Raw genomic sequence first — 15,601 nt, forward strand, 5'->3', positions numbered from 1 at the left:
TCCTTACCGTAATCTTCATTCAGCGGGAGAGGATGAGACAGAAAAGAGAACATCTGCCTAAAATAATTAGCTTCCTCTTTTAAAATATAATTCAGAGAACAATAGATGACTCAGTCTTCAGTAACGAGTTTCTGCAAATTATTTTTGTTAGCGTTCCTGTATTGGAGATTATTTTGTGCATTTTTCTCCTTATTCCACCCAGTTTGCTTTATTTTTGTAATAGATTACATTAGATCGTTCTTAAGTTCCTCAAGTTCTTTTTGTTTTTCCTCTAACTTATTTTGCATCTCTGTAGTATTGTTTTTATTGCTATCTACCTGTACTATTAGTTCATGGATTTCCCTTGTTAGTCTTGTCTCTTTAGCCAGAAACTGCTTTTTTTATTATTGATGAATATTGAATGACCTCTGAAGGTACATTTAAAAGGTATCCTCCCAAACAATAAGGGGATTTGCCGAACCTATATTATACTGGAAAAATTCTGTTATAAATTATTTTGTCTTATTTTTAACTAAGTTGTCCTCCAGTAAACTTTGATTACATTTCCAATATCCCCGTCCACATGGAAAATCTAAGAGTTATGTGAATGCCAATTAGATCATGATCTGATCACATTCTGTCTCCTATTAAAACTTTTTTAACCTTTGATGCAAGAGAGAAAGAGACAAGAAAATAGTCAAGACGACTTGCTTGATTAAGTCTCCTCCATGTATATCTCACTAGGTCTGGGTTTTTTAGTCTCCAAATATCCACTATTTCAAATGTATCCATAATATTTGTGATTTCCTTAAGGGCACGGTGATGATAGTTGGTAGAGTGATTACCTTTATGGTCCATTGAGGTACTTAACACTGTGTTATAGTCTCCTACCATAATGATTTGATCATTTGTTGCCTGTAAGTTCAATAAATTGGTATAAATGTTTTCGAAGTATGGATCATCCTGATTTGGGCCAAATCTCTTTTTCGACCACAGTCATATTCAAAAAGGATCCACCTTCCTTGAAAATCATTCCTGACCATTTACACAGATTGAAATTTTTGTTAATTAATAAATCACACCTTTTGAGTTCCTTTGTCCATGACAGAAAATGATTTCACCACCCCATTCCTTTTTCCACAAAACTTCATCTAAGGATGTAGAGTGAGTTTCCTGTAAACAGTATATGTTATATTCCTTTTCTTTTAGCCAGGTAAAGACTGATCCTTTTTTTATAATCTGCTAAACCATTACAATTATAACTGGCTATACTTATTTCTGCCTTACCATAACTAGATACTATTCCCAGTCTAAATTGACCATAATTAGAACTTGTAAAAAGTTACTGCCATCAGAGGTATTATGACGGTCAAAATTAGAGCTTTCAAATGTCTGATATTTAGAATTCAAGTAAAAGGTTCTAGCAATATTTGTTTTATTCCCTTGCCTGTTTGCCTGTGAGCCAATGCCACAGATGTTAGAAAATTGAGACAAGATGTGTGTAGTAAATCCGAGTAGGTTGATTTGTAAGATATTGGATGTGATTTAGTGAGTGTGTACGATGCCTGTATAAGAGTAAGACTATAATGTGTGATGTCCAAATAAATAACATCTAGTGTGTATAGCCTTAATATTCATGATGATAATTGTAATCCATATCGTATCACCGTCATAGTTGCATCATAATTACATTTATCATTGAAAAACACATCCCAGCATTTCCATAGCAATTGATGTTTCACATGATCATGAGACCTTGCATTACTCTCTAGAGACGGCTTCACTACAGTACAAATATATTCCGTACAATGTTATTATTCCTCAATGCCCCTATTCTGATATCTTCCCCTTGCTTGTTGTAAACATATATAAACTTGTAGACAAATAGACAAACAAAACACATTCAATTATAAAACAGTTCGACAATAGAGAGAGGGAGAGTAGAGAAAAGCAAGTGAGAAGAGAGAGAGAGAGATCAGGTGTGTGTGTGTAAGCGAGCATGTAATTGAGTACGTGTGTGTTCATATCCACTTCATAGTGTTCAGATATTTTTACAGTTCCAATACTTTCTTTTTTTCGCAACCTGAAGTCCCTGTAGAATTTAGTACAGCCATGGTGTTATGGAGCCGTCTCGGAATAGCTGTCCATCTATAAAAGAGTTTGTCCACAATGAGAAAGGCAGGCTTACCCTTCTCCCTTTGTTGCCTTTGTACCGGATACAGTCTCTTACGACATTTGTTTATCTCCCTTGGAAATTGGTCATTGAGACCAAATTTGGTCCCTTTAAGCTCTCTTCCCCTGCTTTTGATCAGCTCCTTTTGTTGGTTGTGTTCAAATTTTGCAATTATCGGTCAGGGACTCGGTGGAAAGCCACCTTGCTTGCAGTCTCGATTGGAAGTTTCAAGGCGGATTGCATTAATTCTCTGATCGCGCCCTCTGGATTAGTCCTCATGCCTCAGGAATCCCAGAAAGAAAATAGATTCACGCATGCTACGACTTTGTATGTCTAGTAGCGACTCCATCACCACATTTTCCCTGAGTAGACAATCCATGTTGGAACCGTGGATTTTTACCTTGGCTGTCAGTGCCTTGTTCTCTCCTTGGAGCGTGAGAATTTCACTCTGGCTAAACTCCAAACTCCCCCTCAGCCCTGCTACATCCTCACAAAACTTTTCCAGTGTTGCATGGATTCTAGCCAGAGCACGAGCCTCTATATTGACGGTAAGTAAATCGTCCGTGTCAGTAGATAAATCATTTATTTTTCATGTTAAAGTTCTTTTGTGAGGTAGTTGAATCTTTCCATGATGGAGTATGTTGTTCCTCCATAGCGTAAAACTGTTGGTACTCATCAATTTCCCTCAGGCTCTCCTTGGAATCCAGATAGGCTCTACACTGCAACCAGTTGTTTTCCGAAAAGATAACAATGAGTCTTTCTCACGACGATGACAGGCGTCTGTAGTACAGCGAGCTAGCACTCGCAGAATCCACGCAAAAAAAATGGAACACAAACTTGCAGTCCCAGCCGTGAAGGCTAACCACGTCGTGGAATCCTTAGTGACAAAACTTTAGTTCTGATTAAAATTGATTTAGTGAAAAAAAATTAATAAAACAACAAACTGAGCGTGGACAGTACAATGTTCTGTTGCGCGCTCTGATGACGCATCTTATCCTGTGCAGGTGTTGTTACACATGGTCTGCCACTGCGAGGACGATCAGCTGTCCATCCTGTCTCCCTGTAGCGATGTCTTAGGCGTCGCACAGTACGGACATTGCAATTTATTGCCCTGGCCACATCTGCAGTCCTCATGCCTCCTTGCAGCATGCCTAAGGCACGTTCACACAGATGAGCAGGTACCCTGGGAATCTTTCTTTTGGTGTTTTTCAGAGTCAGTAGAACGGCCTCTTTAGTGTCCTAAGTGTTCATAACTGTGACCTTAATTGCCTACCGTCTGTAAGCCGTTAGTGTCTTAATGACCGTTCCACAGGTTGATGTTCATTCATTATTTATGGTTCATTGAACAAGCATGGGAAACAGTGTTTAAACCCTTTACAAATGAAGATCTGTTTAGTTATTTGGATTTTTACAAATGATCTTTGAAAGACAGGGTCCTGAAAAAGAAACATCCCATATATATATATATATAAAAAAACTTCTACTGCAATGATAAGGGCACTAGCACACAAACATTTCACTGGACCTTTTATAGACTGTGTACATCACGAATAGAATTCTATTTGAAGAGTTGTTACCTTGTCCTGTGTGGGAGCACTGGATGTAACCTCCACAACGGTTGCCTCTTGAGCATCAGTTCTCTGTTCTGTGGACACTACAAAAGGCATTTACATTGGCATCAATAACTACACAGAAATACTACAGCCTGAATCCACAAAATGTCATCAAACCTAAACAGTCTTCATCAGGACTAGACTTTGATTCCCCTCGAAGGTCATCCTAAAAATGAACAGAATATCATAAGCGTCCCAATGCCTACCTGGTTAAATAAAGGTAAAAAAACAAAAAAAAACAATGCAACAACTCCTCTCTACTGTACCACTCCAAATATGCTTACCCTTTCCTGCGGGGTAGCACTTGATATACCATCTGCATAGGTTTCTTTCTTAATCTCAGCACCATCATCTGTGGATGTAACTGTAAAAGATATTTACGTTCATAATTTAAAATCAACAAAACAAGAGTGCCTTTGTCCATGTATGGATTTGTCTGACACCAATCAAATCAGATGTGATCACATACCTAAACAGTCTCCAATGAGACATGAAGTCACTTCTCTAAGACATGAGGGGTCTTCCTCAAGCATGTCATCATTCTAAAATGTAACCAAATATTAAGAGTATTCATAGTTCCGTTTTATGATGACAATGTGAATGTCACTTATTATAACCAACCTCTTACCTTATTATCCTGTGTGGGAACACTGGATACAACTTCTACATCAGTTGCTGGTTCAATATCAACTAGCTGTTCTGAAAGCACGTCTGCAAGGGCATTGATCATGTTCAGAAACAGTACTATTTTGGTTGTTTGCATTTAGCTAAACCTGTCAAATGATCAAAGTTGTCAAAATGGGCTCTCGCAAGGTATAGATGAATAGCGATGTCCAACTTCCATGTGTCTTCAGTACACCGGCATAAATTAAGACTGAGAATCAACATCACACTCTTTGCTGATGTGTCATGTACTACGTTAGGTTTTAATCTACCATCTACAGAATTATGAAATACCACTCACCACTAGATTCATCTAATGGTGCACACACATCAGCTAGAGTAGAGTCATCCTGGACCTGCGATAGAGCATGCTGGAGTTTAATTGTGAGTAACAGGAAATCATTCTCATGTGGAGGAAAAATGGGAAAACCAATGTATTAACATCTTGTTACAAAACACGCTCTAGTTTTGCACACTACAACAACGTTTTTGCAGGAATCTACAATCTCAGTGTCGAGATCCACCAGAAAGCCCTATAAAATACATTTTACAATGGCTCCATTTTAAAAACAGAGAAGATGCATAGAATCGATACAAAAAGATTACAATTACACCTACCTCTGAGGAAGCCTTGCTCAGGTCATCTCCTGCAACAGTGCTGTCACTGTCATCTGTGTCTTCATGATCTGTATGTTAGCAAACCTGGGATAAGACTCCAAAATAGTGCAGGACACTTTCATGTCACTGTGTTCTGTATGAAGATTAATCCTTTGAGTCATATCAAAACACTGCGTCTTTAAGAGATCTGACACACGCTTACCACGTTCTGACCCAGCATTCGACGACGCTGTATCGAAGTCATCGCTCTGGTCAAGTTCAAAGTGTAAACATATGATGCTCAGATTAACAAACATCACAATGAAGTAAATTATAAAGGCCATTATCTCTATAGGAAATCTTTGTCATGTGAAGCTGGAAGAAGAAACATTCCTTGTTACAAACCTCTTCTGGTTCTGCAGACAACGGCTCAAATATATTGTGTGGGTCTACTATCATTTCAGTGTCGTGATCCAGCAGCAGAACCTAGCGTTTAAAAAATGTATTTAGATAACAGCTCAGGGTTATATTTCAGATACAAATATATGCAGTGATACGTCTCACACATCAGTTGGTCGTTTTTAAACACAGGGTGTGGAGGAGCTTGCTTACCTTTATGGAGTCCTCAAAGATCTTCAAAATCGTTGCTTTACACCAACTCTTCTTAGCAGAGGACCAAACGACACAGGATGATGACCCAACTGGAACAGTCGGCTCAACTCTCTGAAGTTTACCAAACTCTAAAACAGACAAAAAAAAAAAAAAAAAAACTTTTAATATTAAACAAACACTCGCAGTGTAATACGTACCAGAAAGTACAAAAAATTTATGTACTCTACTGCAAGTCGCTCTGGTTAAGAGTATCTGCTAAATGACAAATTTAAAATGTAACAAGTACTCAAATTTGATGGAAAAGAATATAAAGTTCAAATAGTAAATAACGTGTAGAACTAACCAGATTCAGGTACAACAGCAGAGATGTTGACATCCTCATCTCTGATTCCAGATTCCTCTTTTTTGGTCTCCAACTCCAAAGCCAAGGTCTCCAGTTCCTCATCTTTGGTCTCTGACTCCTCTGTGACAGCATATTCTGACTTTGCACTCTCGACGACAGGCTCAGCACACAGTTTGAAAACTTCCTCATAGATGTCGTCTTGACTTTGGTCGATGTTTGAAAGAGAAGTCTGGTCAAAGTGTTCGTCGAAGTACAGACGTGACTCTGAGTCATCCAGACTGAAGGCTTTTTCCAGTACTGATACACTCCCACTTTCGTCTTTGTATACTTCCAATGTGTCCTTTTTAGCCCTTGAAACCAAGATGTCTTTGTTCCCTTGGGAGGTTGCCGCTTGAGCCTCACATGAATCTCCACTCTCCGAGACACATTCGAGTCCTGCATCACTGGGTTCCTCACAGATGATGATGGGAATGGACTTAGTCACTTTCCCTTCGTTGGGTGTCTTTGCACTCTGACCCTGTATGGCGGTCATGGATTCTTGGATCTCAATTGTGTAAGACAGTTTTTCTTCCTCTTTGTCATCGTCAATTGACTCTGTGTTGCCAAGGTGATCAAAACAGTCTGCATCTACTTGGAAACTTATCAGATCCACATCCTCTGCGTGACCTTCATCTGTTGCTTGGGTGAGTACTGAGTTGCTCTGTTGCTCATCAGAAATGTCTGCGCATTTGTCCTCATCCACTAACTCATGAGTTTCATTACGGGCCAAAGCATAGTCTGTGTCGTGCTCTCTGACGTTTTCATATGGCTCTTCGGGTCTTGAGTTGAGCACTGCTGCCTCTTCCTCAACCAACTTAAATTCACCTACCAATGAAGGCGTGTCACCTGACATTGCAACTCCTGAAGGATCAGACTTGTCTTCGTCTTCAGACGTTTCTTTGTCAACAGAGCTCTTCCAGTACAGCTTCATAGTGTCATTTATAATTTCTTCCTTGCATTTCACCTTGAGGAAACATGTGATCCCACCCCGATTTTGACTGGATACTCTCAGAACTGTCAGGTGTAGAAGCTTGTCTTTTATGAGTTCTGATAACTGGTCAGCAGCAGTGTCATGCCAGGATCCTTGTGAATAATCAAACCCTTCAAGCTGACACTGGAACGCCTGTGGGGGAGTGTCAATGAGCACAGTTGGCATTGGCCTCACATCTTTCAGATTGACTGTAGACTCATTTCCATAGTCCACAAAGAGAATGGATAGGGCATCTACATCTTTCCTTAGGACTTCTGCACGGTACCACTGTTCATCATCCACAAATAGAGCAATGCAAGGGCTTCCAATGCACAGGGTTTCAGTGTCAATTAACGTAGATGCCACAGCATTCCCAGCGTCTGCAACGACTTCAGTGATCTTATCAAGCTTGTCCGATTCAGCAGATTGACACCAAAAGGACTGAGGTCCATTTATAGTAGAGGCATAGACTTCTACAGTCTGTCCCTCTGAAATGTCAGGCTTACTGTAACGAGCAGTCTTAACGTCGACCAAAGTGCTCATCTCTGGTGGCACACTTCTAGCAGAAGGGCTTTGTTGGGGCTCTTCGGCCTCTTGGTTGGAGCTTTCTGATGTCTCAGGTATCACATCAGACGAGGCTGTTGGGCTGCTGGGAGATATGTTGCATGTGATTGCTTTGCTGCCATGCACTAAGCCAACCTCCCAAAAAGATCCAGACTGTTTCATGAACATGCACCCTAACCGTTTGTTACCGTTTAAACCAACTTTCTCTTTGAAGTTAGACACAACTTCCGGATTCAGTTCTGCTTGGTTTCCGACAGCTGTCACTCCACTTAGGAAGCAGAGAATACTGAACCTGGGAATTTCAAGGAAGTGTTTGTCGAGTTGACATATCTTGGAGACTGAAACTGTTGCTGTATTTCCAAAGTCTATGAACTCAACAAGAGCTGTTTCGTTTCCCAGTATTTCACTTACAACTGCACGGTACCATGACGAATCATCTGGAAACTCTGCACTGACCACGTCTCCTTGACTCAAGTCCTTAGTGTGAATGGTTGCAGCAGTTGACTGTTCATCATTGAGTTTTTCAACAATGGAATAAATGTCGTCTTCCTCCTTGATCAACTGTACAAAGAAACTCTGTGGACTATTGCAATGTGAGACAAAGACATCGGCTACCATGCCTGGATTTATGGATTTTGAGGGCAGGTCTGAGAGTTTTGGAAGATGTTTCACCTTTGCTTGGGGAACTACAATCTCCTTTTGTGGTTCACTGAGGGATGGCTTTGGCACTTGTGGGCCTTTCGTTTCCGCCTGAGGAATTGTTTTTTCTGGTTGTTTCCTAGCCTCTGAACAAACTCGCTCATTAGGTCTCCTCAAAGGTACCTGTTTTTGATATGTCCTGTAGGGTGCTTGAGGGAGTTTCTCAAACTTTTGGGTGTCCTCATCTGTTTTTTGTTGTACCTCTTTAGTTGTAGACCGAGGTTTGGCCTCAAGAGCTGATGTGTGGCTGCTGGTTCCATCATGTGGTCTCCTGCTCTGGTGTAACACTTGCTCTTCTCTGTGCATTTCAAGGTTGAACTTCTCCTTTATCTTTGCATTCACTTGCATTTTCCTGTCATAGAGCTCCACCAGCAACTTGCCCCCAGGTTCTTTTGCCACCACAAGAGCCCTGAAGTTCCTGTCAGTCATACTGGTCTCAAACCAGCCGTTCACCTCACTTGTAACCTCTCCGGGGATATCAGAAAGCCCACACTGGACAGCTTGTACAGGCACAGACATGATCTCACTGGCCTCAATGGGAATGGGAAGCAGATCAGATTTTTTTACTTCCAATGTGTCGCCATAATCCACAAAGTGAACCAGGATTGTTGGATTTCTAGACTTGATCTGCCCTCTGTACCACTCTCCGTCCGTGTATTTCGCAAAGCACACAGTTCCAAAAGTTTGGGGACAGTTGGTGATCTCCAACTGGCGACAAAGCGTGTTGATGGTCTCTGCAAGTCCTTCAACTGTATCTGCATTCCTTTTCAGCTGGCAGTAGAAGTGATTGACATTTTTCACACTTGTCACAGTGACCTCTTCTTCACTCCCCGTTTTGATGTTGTGAGTGGAGTAGTAGTAGGTGTCCAACCGGAAAGGGGAGGATGGGACTTTTTTGGCAGGTGCACGGTTTGCCAGTCCTTTCTGAACCATCAAGTTGCAGACACTCTGAAAGGGTGTTTCCAGATCCACCACATTGAATACCACTTTCTGGGCATTGTACATGACAGCATATATGGTGCACTTCAAGACCCTGTGGTCGGATGCTGCGGTGTCCACAAAGTCCTGGAACTGTCTAATGGCATCTTCAGGCCATTCAGTGGTGTGAGAAGTAGGGAGGATAAGGTTGTACAAGCTGCAACGAAAAGCTTGACCTTTTAGTTGCACGAAGTTGGGATCTATGCGGCGCAAGTCTTGCAGGGAGACCGTCTTTGTCTGACCATAGTCTATGAACAGCACATCAACGTGCAGTGTTGCATGCTTTTGAATGACCAGGGCTCTGTACCACATTCCGTTGTCTGGGTGGCGGGCAACACAGGCAGGTTCCACAGGTTGCCCAAACTCGGTGTCAGCATAGTGCTGCTGTATGTCTTGCATGAGCCATTTTAGATGATTAGAATTTTGTGCTAGTTGGCACCAAAAGTCATTTGGACTCTCAATGTAAGACACCGTGACTTCAACTGAACTTCCTATTGGAAACAGGTATTCCTTGAAGGCAGTTCTGGACTCTTTGACAGTGGAATCGCTGGTGGACAATCCTTGAGGGCCAACACTTGCCTTGAACACATAAGGAATGGCACGTGGGTTCTGTGTTGTGGGGGCGATGATAGGCCTTGAAGAGGCCTTGTGAGGTGTCTTACTTGTGTCACCCTTCTCTGCAAAGCCAGCACTGCAAAGCAGCTTACTGACATCTCGCTCTCCATGTGCAGATGAGTCCATCAGTTGAACAATGTAAGCACCACGAGACTTTGCAGTTACGTGTACATCCAGGATCTTGTCTGCTATTGATTTTGTGAAGAAGTCTGTAGCATTTCGGCTCCATTTCTCTTCTTTTGGTCTAATACCGGCCAGCCTACACTTCAGTGCAAGTGCTGGCAACTCTTTAAACTTGTCAGGAAGGACTCCGAGATTGAACCAGTCAATCATCTCTGTGTTTCCGTAGTCAAAAAAGAAGACCCTGGCCTTGTGCCCAGTGACTTCAGACACAGTCGCCCTGTAAAAAGAGTTGTCTTGTGATCTGGCAGCACAATAAAGGCCAACTTTTGGACATTCGACGACTCCCGCACTGACTGCGTTGCTGTACAAATCAGCAAGATCATTCATCATTTGATTAAATGCATCTGCATACATTTGTGTATGAATCCAGAATTCTGAAGGGTTCTCCACATGTTGTATAACTGCCACGTGTGAAGAATTCAGAGGGAGATCTTCGGCAGGATACTTAGCCTGAATTTCCTTGGGCTCACCAGAGCTTGGTGGTGCAGTTTCCTCAAATTTGATTCCATCTGGATGTGGAGGACTTGCACAGTTGTTGCGAACAGCATAATCTCCATGTGACTTCTCAGAGTCCAGCAAACATCTCTCCTTTGTGCCAAACAGTTTGTTGATGTTTGTGTTTTCATTCCCATAGAGTGTTACGTAGTGGACTCCCTCTGACAGACTCTGGTACTCGAACTTGGCGATCACAGTCCTGTTCAGAAGTAGGGATTTCAGATATTCAATCTGGGCAGCCGTCCATCCAACGCCTTTGTCGATGACACCGTGGAGAGAGCAGACATATGTGACAACAGGCATTCTGAAGAACTCTGTGGCCAGTGGTCTGATGTTCTCGGCTTGGACAAACTGTTTCTTCCCATAGTCGACATGGAGCACTTCAACCACATTATTGGCTGTAAAGACCTGTTGTAACATAGACCGATACCACCTTCCATCACTTGCTCTTGAGGCACATGGGGAACCCAACATTTCGGGTCTGGTGATGCCAGTTTCCACTCGGCCTTCATAGTGTTGTGTAATCTGCTCCGTTAGTTTCTTCAACTCCTGAGAAAACACCTTCAACTGACAGAAGACGCGCAATGGGTTGGTTACCTCCGTGACAACAACTGTCTCTACGGTTTCCGTTTGCAGCTCTGGATACATGTAGTGCTGCTGCTTCTCAATTTGCTCACGGGTCTCTATTGGGTCATTTCTCATGGAGGACTTCTGTGGATATTCTGTAGAGTTTGAAGCCCCACTCTGCAATGACTTTGAAACGTAGAGCTTGAACTTATCGGTGCTCAGCTTCTTAGCAAACCCCATTTCGTGCATCTGTCTAGATACACAGGGAACATCCAGGAGGAATGTTCTATGGGGCACCAAGATGTCCTGGACACATGCATCAACCGTCTTTCCGCAGAGGGATTTCAGAAATTCTAAGGCCACTGGTGACCACCTGTTCTCAGGTGACAGGGGCAACACATTGGAGAGAACACAGAATTCTACCTCAGGGGGTAGGTGGAAAAACTCTTTCTGACCCCAAGCCAACATGCTAGTGGTGACACCAAGCATTCTCCCTTCGTCAATAAGGAACACATTGTAACTTGAGCCATTTCTTGAGACTATGCGTACCCTATACCAAGTTTCATATATCTGAACCAAGCACACATCTCCAGGATTTCCCTCCAACTCACGAAAGATTTCTCTGGGAAACTGAATGTCTTTTCGCAGGCGTTGATAGGCAATTGTTCTCTCTTGATCAAAATTGCCCCATAACTCCACAATATCACATTGGGGATTGCAGTTCACCCTTGTTATGAGAACTGAAACGTTTGAACCTGGTGTTGGGAGCCCAGGGATTGAACACATTTTGACGTTGTCAAAGTATTCCGTCTTCCATCAACTATCAATGTCCATCCAACCAAGTCCTAAATGTCAAGGTCCAATGAGTCTAAGAAAAGAAGTCAGTAGATTAAATTCTGTATTTTGGACACAGTGCCATTGAGAAACTTGGATAACAATAAAATAAAAAAATACTCAGTAAATAAGTCGTTGGGAACATTGAAGGAGAATGTAGATTTTTTCCCCCCACCTTTTACCAAATCTAAACTTTTTATGTAAATGGTATCTTATAGGAAGGATCCAGAGACTTTTTTTGCGATTTAACTTGTTTTTGAGAAACTTACCCCAACCCGGCGAGTCACTTCGTCATCTTCGTTGTGCTGTACTGGGCTCTGAAAAAAACATGAACAAATGCAGATTGAGTCGCATAAAATCGAATATAACCTTGCGGATGAAGTTCGGAATGACAAATTCATATGTCTAAAGACCTGCATCACTATAATGAGAGCTTTTCAGTTTCTAAAAGGACGTATTTGTATGTTTTCAGAGCCCCTGTACTGCACAACCAGGATAAGAACATTATCATTATAATGATAAAAGGTGGGTGCTTATATTTGTCATATTTCAGAAATGTACAAGTGTGCATTACACGCATCTGTGATTTGGAAATGTGTTTTTGCATATCCCAACTCCCCCATAGACACCCTCGGAGAGTGGGGTCGCAGCCAGGATCTGCCATTATCAATGGCAACCCTAAACCAATTAGGGCACCGACAGATGTTGCACCTTGTCGGCTCGGGGATTCAAACTGGCGACCATTCGAATTTCTGGCCCAACACTCTAATCGCTAAGCTATCAGCTGACTCGCTGGTTGGGGTAAGATTCTCAAAAACGTGTCTGGACCCTTCAATAACATGCCATTTACACCAACGATAGAGATTTGGTTGTAAAAAACCAACTGATTAATCTAACGATTTGTAATATATATATATATGTAATAATGTCAATTACAACAAAACTGAATGAACAATATGCACTTATTTTAACTTAATACATAAATAAAATCAATATAGTCTCAAATAAATAATGAAACATGTTCAATTTGGTTTAAATAATGCAAAAACACAGTGTTGGAGAAGAAAGTAAAAGTGCAATATGTGCCATGTAAAAAAGCTAAAGTTGAAGTTCCTTGCTCAGAACATGAAAGCTGGTGGTTCCTTTTAACATGAGTCTTCAATATTCCCAAGTAAGAAGTTTTAGGTTCTATACCATTTGTATTTCATAGACCTTTGACTATTGGATGTTCTTATAGGCACTATAGTATTGCCAGCCTAATCTCAGGAGTTGATAGGCTTGAAGTCATAAACAGCGCTGTGCTTCAAGCATTGCAAAAAGCTGCTGGCAAATGGAGGAAAATGCAGTTTGAATGAATGCTTAGGAGCCTGCTGCTGCCTACCACCGCTCAGACTAGAGGTCGACCGATTAATCGGAATGGCCGATTAATTAGGGCCGATTTCAAGTTTTCATAACAATCAGTAATCGGTATTTTTGGACACCGATTTATTTATTTTTTTACACCTTTATTTAACTAGGCAAGTCAGTTAAGAATACATTCTTATTTTCAATGACGGCCTCGGAACTTGTTCAGGAGCAGAACGACAGATTTTTACCTTGTCAGCTCGGGGATTCAATCTTAGTCCAACTAGTCCAACGCTCTAACCACCTGCTTAACATTGCACTCCACGAGGAGCCTGCCTGTTACGCGAATGCAGTAAGAAGCCAAGGTAAGTTGCTAGCTAGCATTAAACTTATCTTACAAAAAACAATCAATCATAATCACCAGTTAACTACACATGGTTGATGATATTACTAGTTTATCTAGCCCAGGGGTGTCAAACGTCCGGCCCGCGGGCCGGATCAGGCCCGCAAAGGGGTTTAATCCGGCCCGCGAGATGATTTTGTAAAGTATAAAAATGAGCTGCAATTTCTCAAAATAAACTGCTGTTCCAATTGCATCCACTGGATGGCGCAATAGCAATTGTGTTAAGCAAGCAAACTGTTTATACCGGAGCAGAGCAAGTAGGTCAAGCAAGTGCAGCCAGTCAGGATGAGCTACTTTGTTTTGCCCGCGATATTTATTACGACTTCTACTTTCTAACATTATTTGCTTTGGCTCCATCATTGCCCCAATATGTCTCTGTCAAAAAAGATACAAGTGGACGCGGGTCTGGCGGGTCTGAAGAAACAGCAGTCTGTGTTTACTCACAGCCGAGACATCAGTGACGCTGCAGTGAAAGCTAGCTACCTCATTGCTAATGAAATCGCAGTGGCTTCAAAACCATTTAGTGAGGGTGAATTTGTAAAAACATGCATGATGAAGGCAGCGGAGATTGTGTGCCCTGAAAAGCGCCAGGCTTTTGCAAATATCAGCCTGACAAGAAACACAGTTGCAGTCAGGATTTCCGATCTTTCAGTGGATTTGGACAGCCAGTTGAAGCAAAAAGTAAAGTCATTTATTGGGTTTTCAGTTGCAATTGATGAAAGTACGGACATTACAGATGTTGCACAACTGGCCATTTTCATCCGCGGAGTTGATGACACATTGACCGTCACCGAGGAGTTCGTGGAGTTGGTGCCGATGACAGATACAACGACAGCAGCTGATATTTTCGGCGCGCTGGACAGGGTCGGAGTGGACTGGTCCCGCGCTGTCAGCCTGGCTACAGATGGTGCGCCCTCAATGATCGGGAAAAAAAGCAGGCGTTGTGACAAAGTTCAGAGAGAAAGTGCAATCTGCAAATGGAGGACGTGATTTTTGGACTTTTCACTGTATTTTGCACCAGGAGGCTTTGTGTTGCAAGTCATTAAAGATGGATAACGTCATGAAGGTGGTCATCCAAACTGTTAATTTCATCCGATCCAGAAGCCTGAATCACCGTCAGTTTGACAGCCTTCTCAGAGAGAAAGACCACATCTATGGTCTGCCATACCACACTGAGGTAAGATGGTTAAGCCGAGGTGCTGTGCTTAGGCGTTTCTTTGATTTACGAGAAGAAATTGAACAGTTCATGGAAGAAAAGGGCAAACCAGTGTTAGAATTTCATTCCGCAGAATGGATGCAGGACCTTGCATTTATGGTGGATGTTACAGAGCACCTGAATAACTTGAACAAACAGCTGCAAGGGCGCAACAAAGTCGTCACGCAGTATTATGACATTGTGGGAGACGCAACTCGCCGGTGGTGATGCAGCTCACTTCTCCTGTCTGAAAAATGTGTGCGTGACCCAACATGTGGCAGACATGAAGCGGTTCAAAGATAAAATAACGGGACTGTTACGGGAGTTTGAGCAACGCTTTCAGATTTTTGGTGAACTGGAGAAAGACTTCAACGTTTTTTGCCATTCACCGTGAATCCCTCTGATCTGCCCGTCAGCTTGAAATAATAGACTTGCAGTGTGACTCGGATATGAAGGGCAAATTTGCCGCAGCTGGCTTGGACACATTTTATCAGAATCCCTTGCCAGGTTACCCCAACTTGACAGCCCTCGCTGCAAAACTGTTGTGCATGTTTGGAACCACATGTCTTTGTGAGCAAGTTCTCTGTAATGAGCATAAATAAAACAAAGCTGTGCTCAAGGCTCACGCACAAGCACTTGAATCACATCCTGAAGTTGGCTGCCACTCAGGATGTGACGCCTGATATTGATGTGCTGGTGAAAGCTAAAAGATGCCAGGTATCAGGAGTCAACTAA

General features: G+C 42.2%; 1 protein-coding gene across 2 annotated transcripts in view; it reads right to left on the bottom strand.

Moving 5' to 3' along the window:
• tdrd6a (tudor domain containing 6a) overlaps positions 1-15,601 on the bottom strand; it is a 30,549-nt gene that overhangs the window by 8,149 nt on the left and 6,799 nt on the right. Inside the window, exons 2-13 of one of the 2 annotated variants that reach the window (XM_029719309.1) lie at positions 12,194-12,241; positions 5,981-11,958; positions 5,638-5,765; positions 5,431-5,511; positions 5,249-5,294; positions 5,047-5,114; positions 4,730-4,784; positions 4,394-4,476; positions 4,235-4,307; positions 4,050-4,129; positions 3,883-3,931; positions 3,730-3,806 (exon numbers count right to left, since the gene is read on the bottom strand). In XM_029719309.1, the coding sequence (XP_029575169.1) occupies positions 3,730-3,806; positions 3,883-3,931; positions 4,050-4,129; positions 4,235-4,307; positions 4,394-4,476; positions 4,730-4,784; positions 5,047-5,114; positions 5,249-5,294; positions 5,431-5,511; positions 5,638-5,765; positions 5,981-11,876 (6,636 nt within the window). In that variant the 5' untranslated portion in view covers positions 11,877-11,958; positions 12,194-12,241. The remainder of the gene's footprint in view (positions 1-3,729; positions 3,807-3,882; positions 3,932-4,049; positions 4,130-4,234; positions 4,308-4,393; positions 4,477-4,729; positions 4,785-5,046; positions 5,115-5,248; positions 5,295-5,430; positions 5,512-5,637; positions 5,766-5,980; positions 11,959-12,193; positions 12,242-15,601) is intronic. The other variant, XM_029719393.1, reaches the window with a different exon arrangement.

This window comes from Salmo trutta, chromosome 1, assembly GCF_901001165.1.
Source record: "Salmo trutta chromosome 1, fSalTru1.1, whole genome shotgun sequence".
Lineage (NCBI taxonomy): Eukaryota > Metazoa > Chordata > Actinopteri > Salmoniformes > Salmonidae > Salmo > Salmo trutta.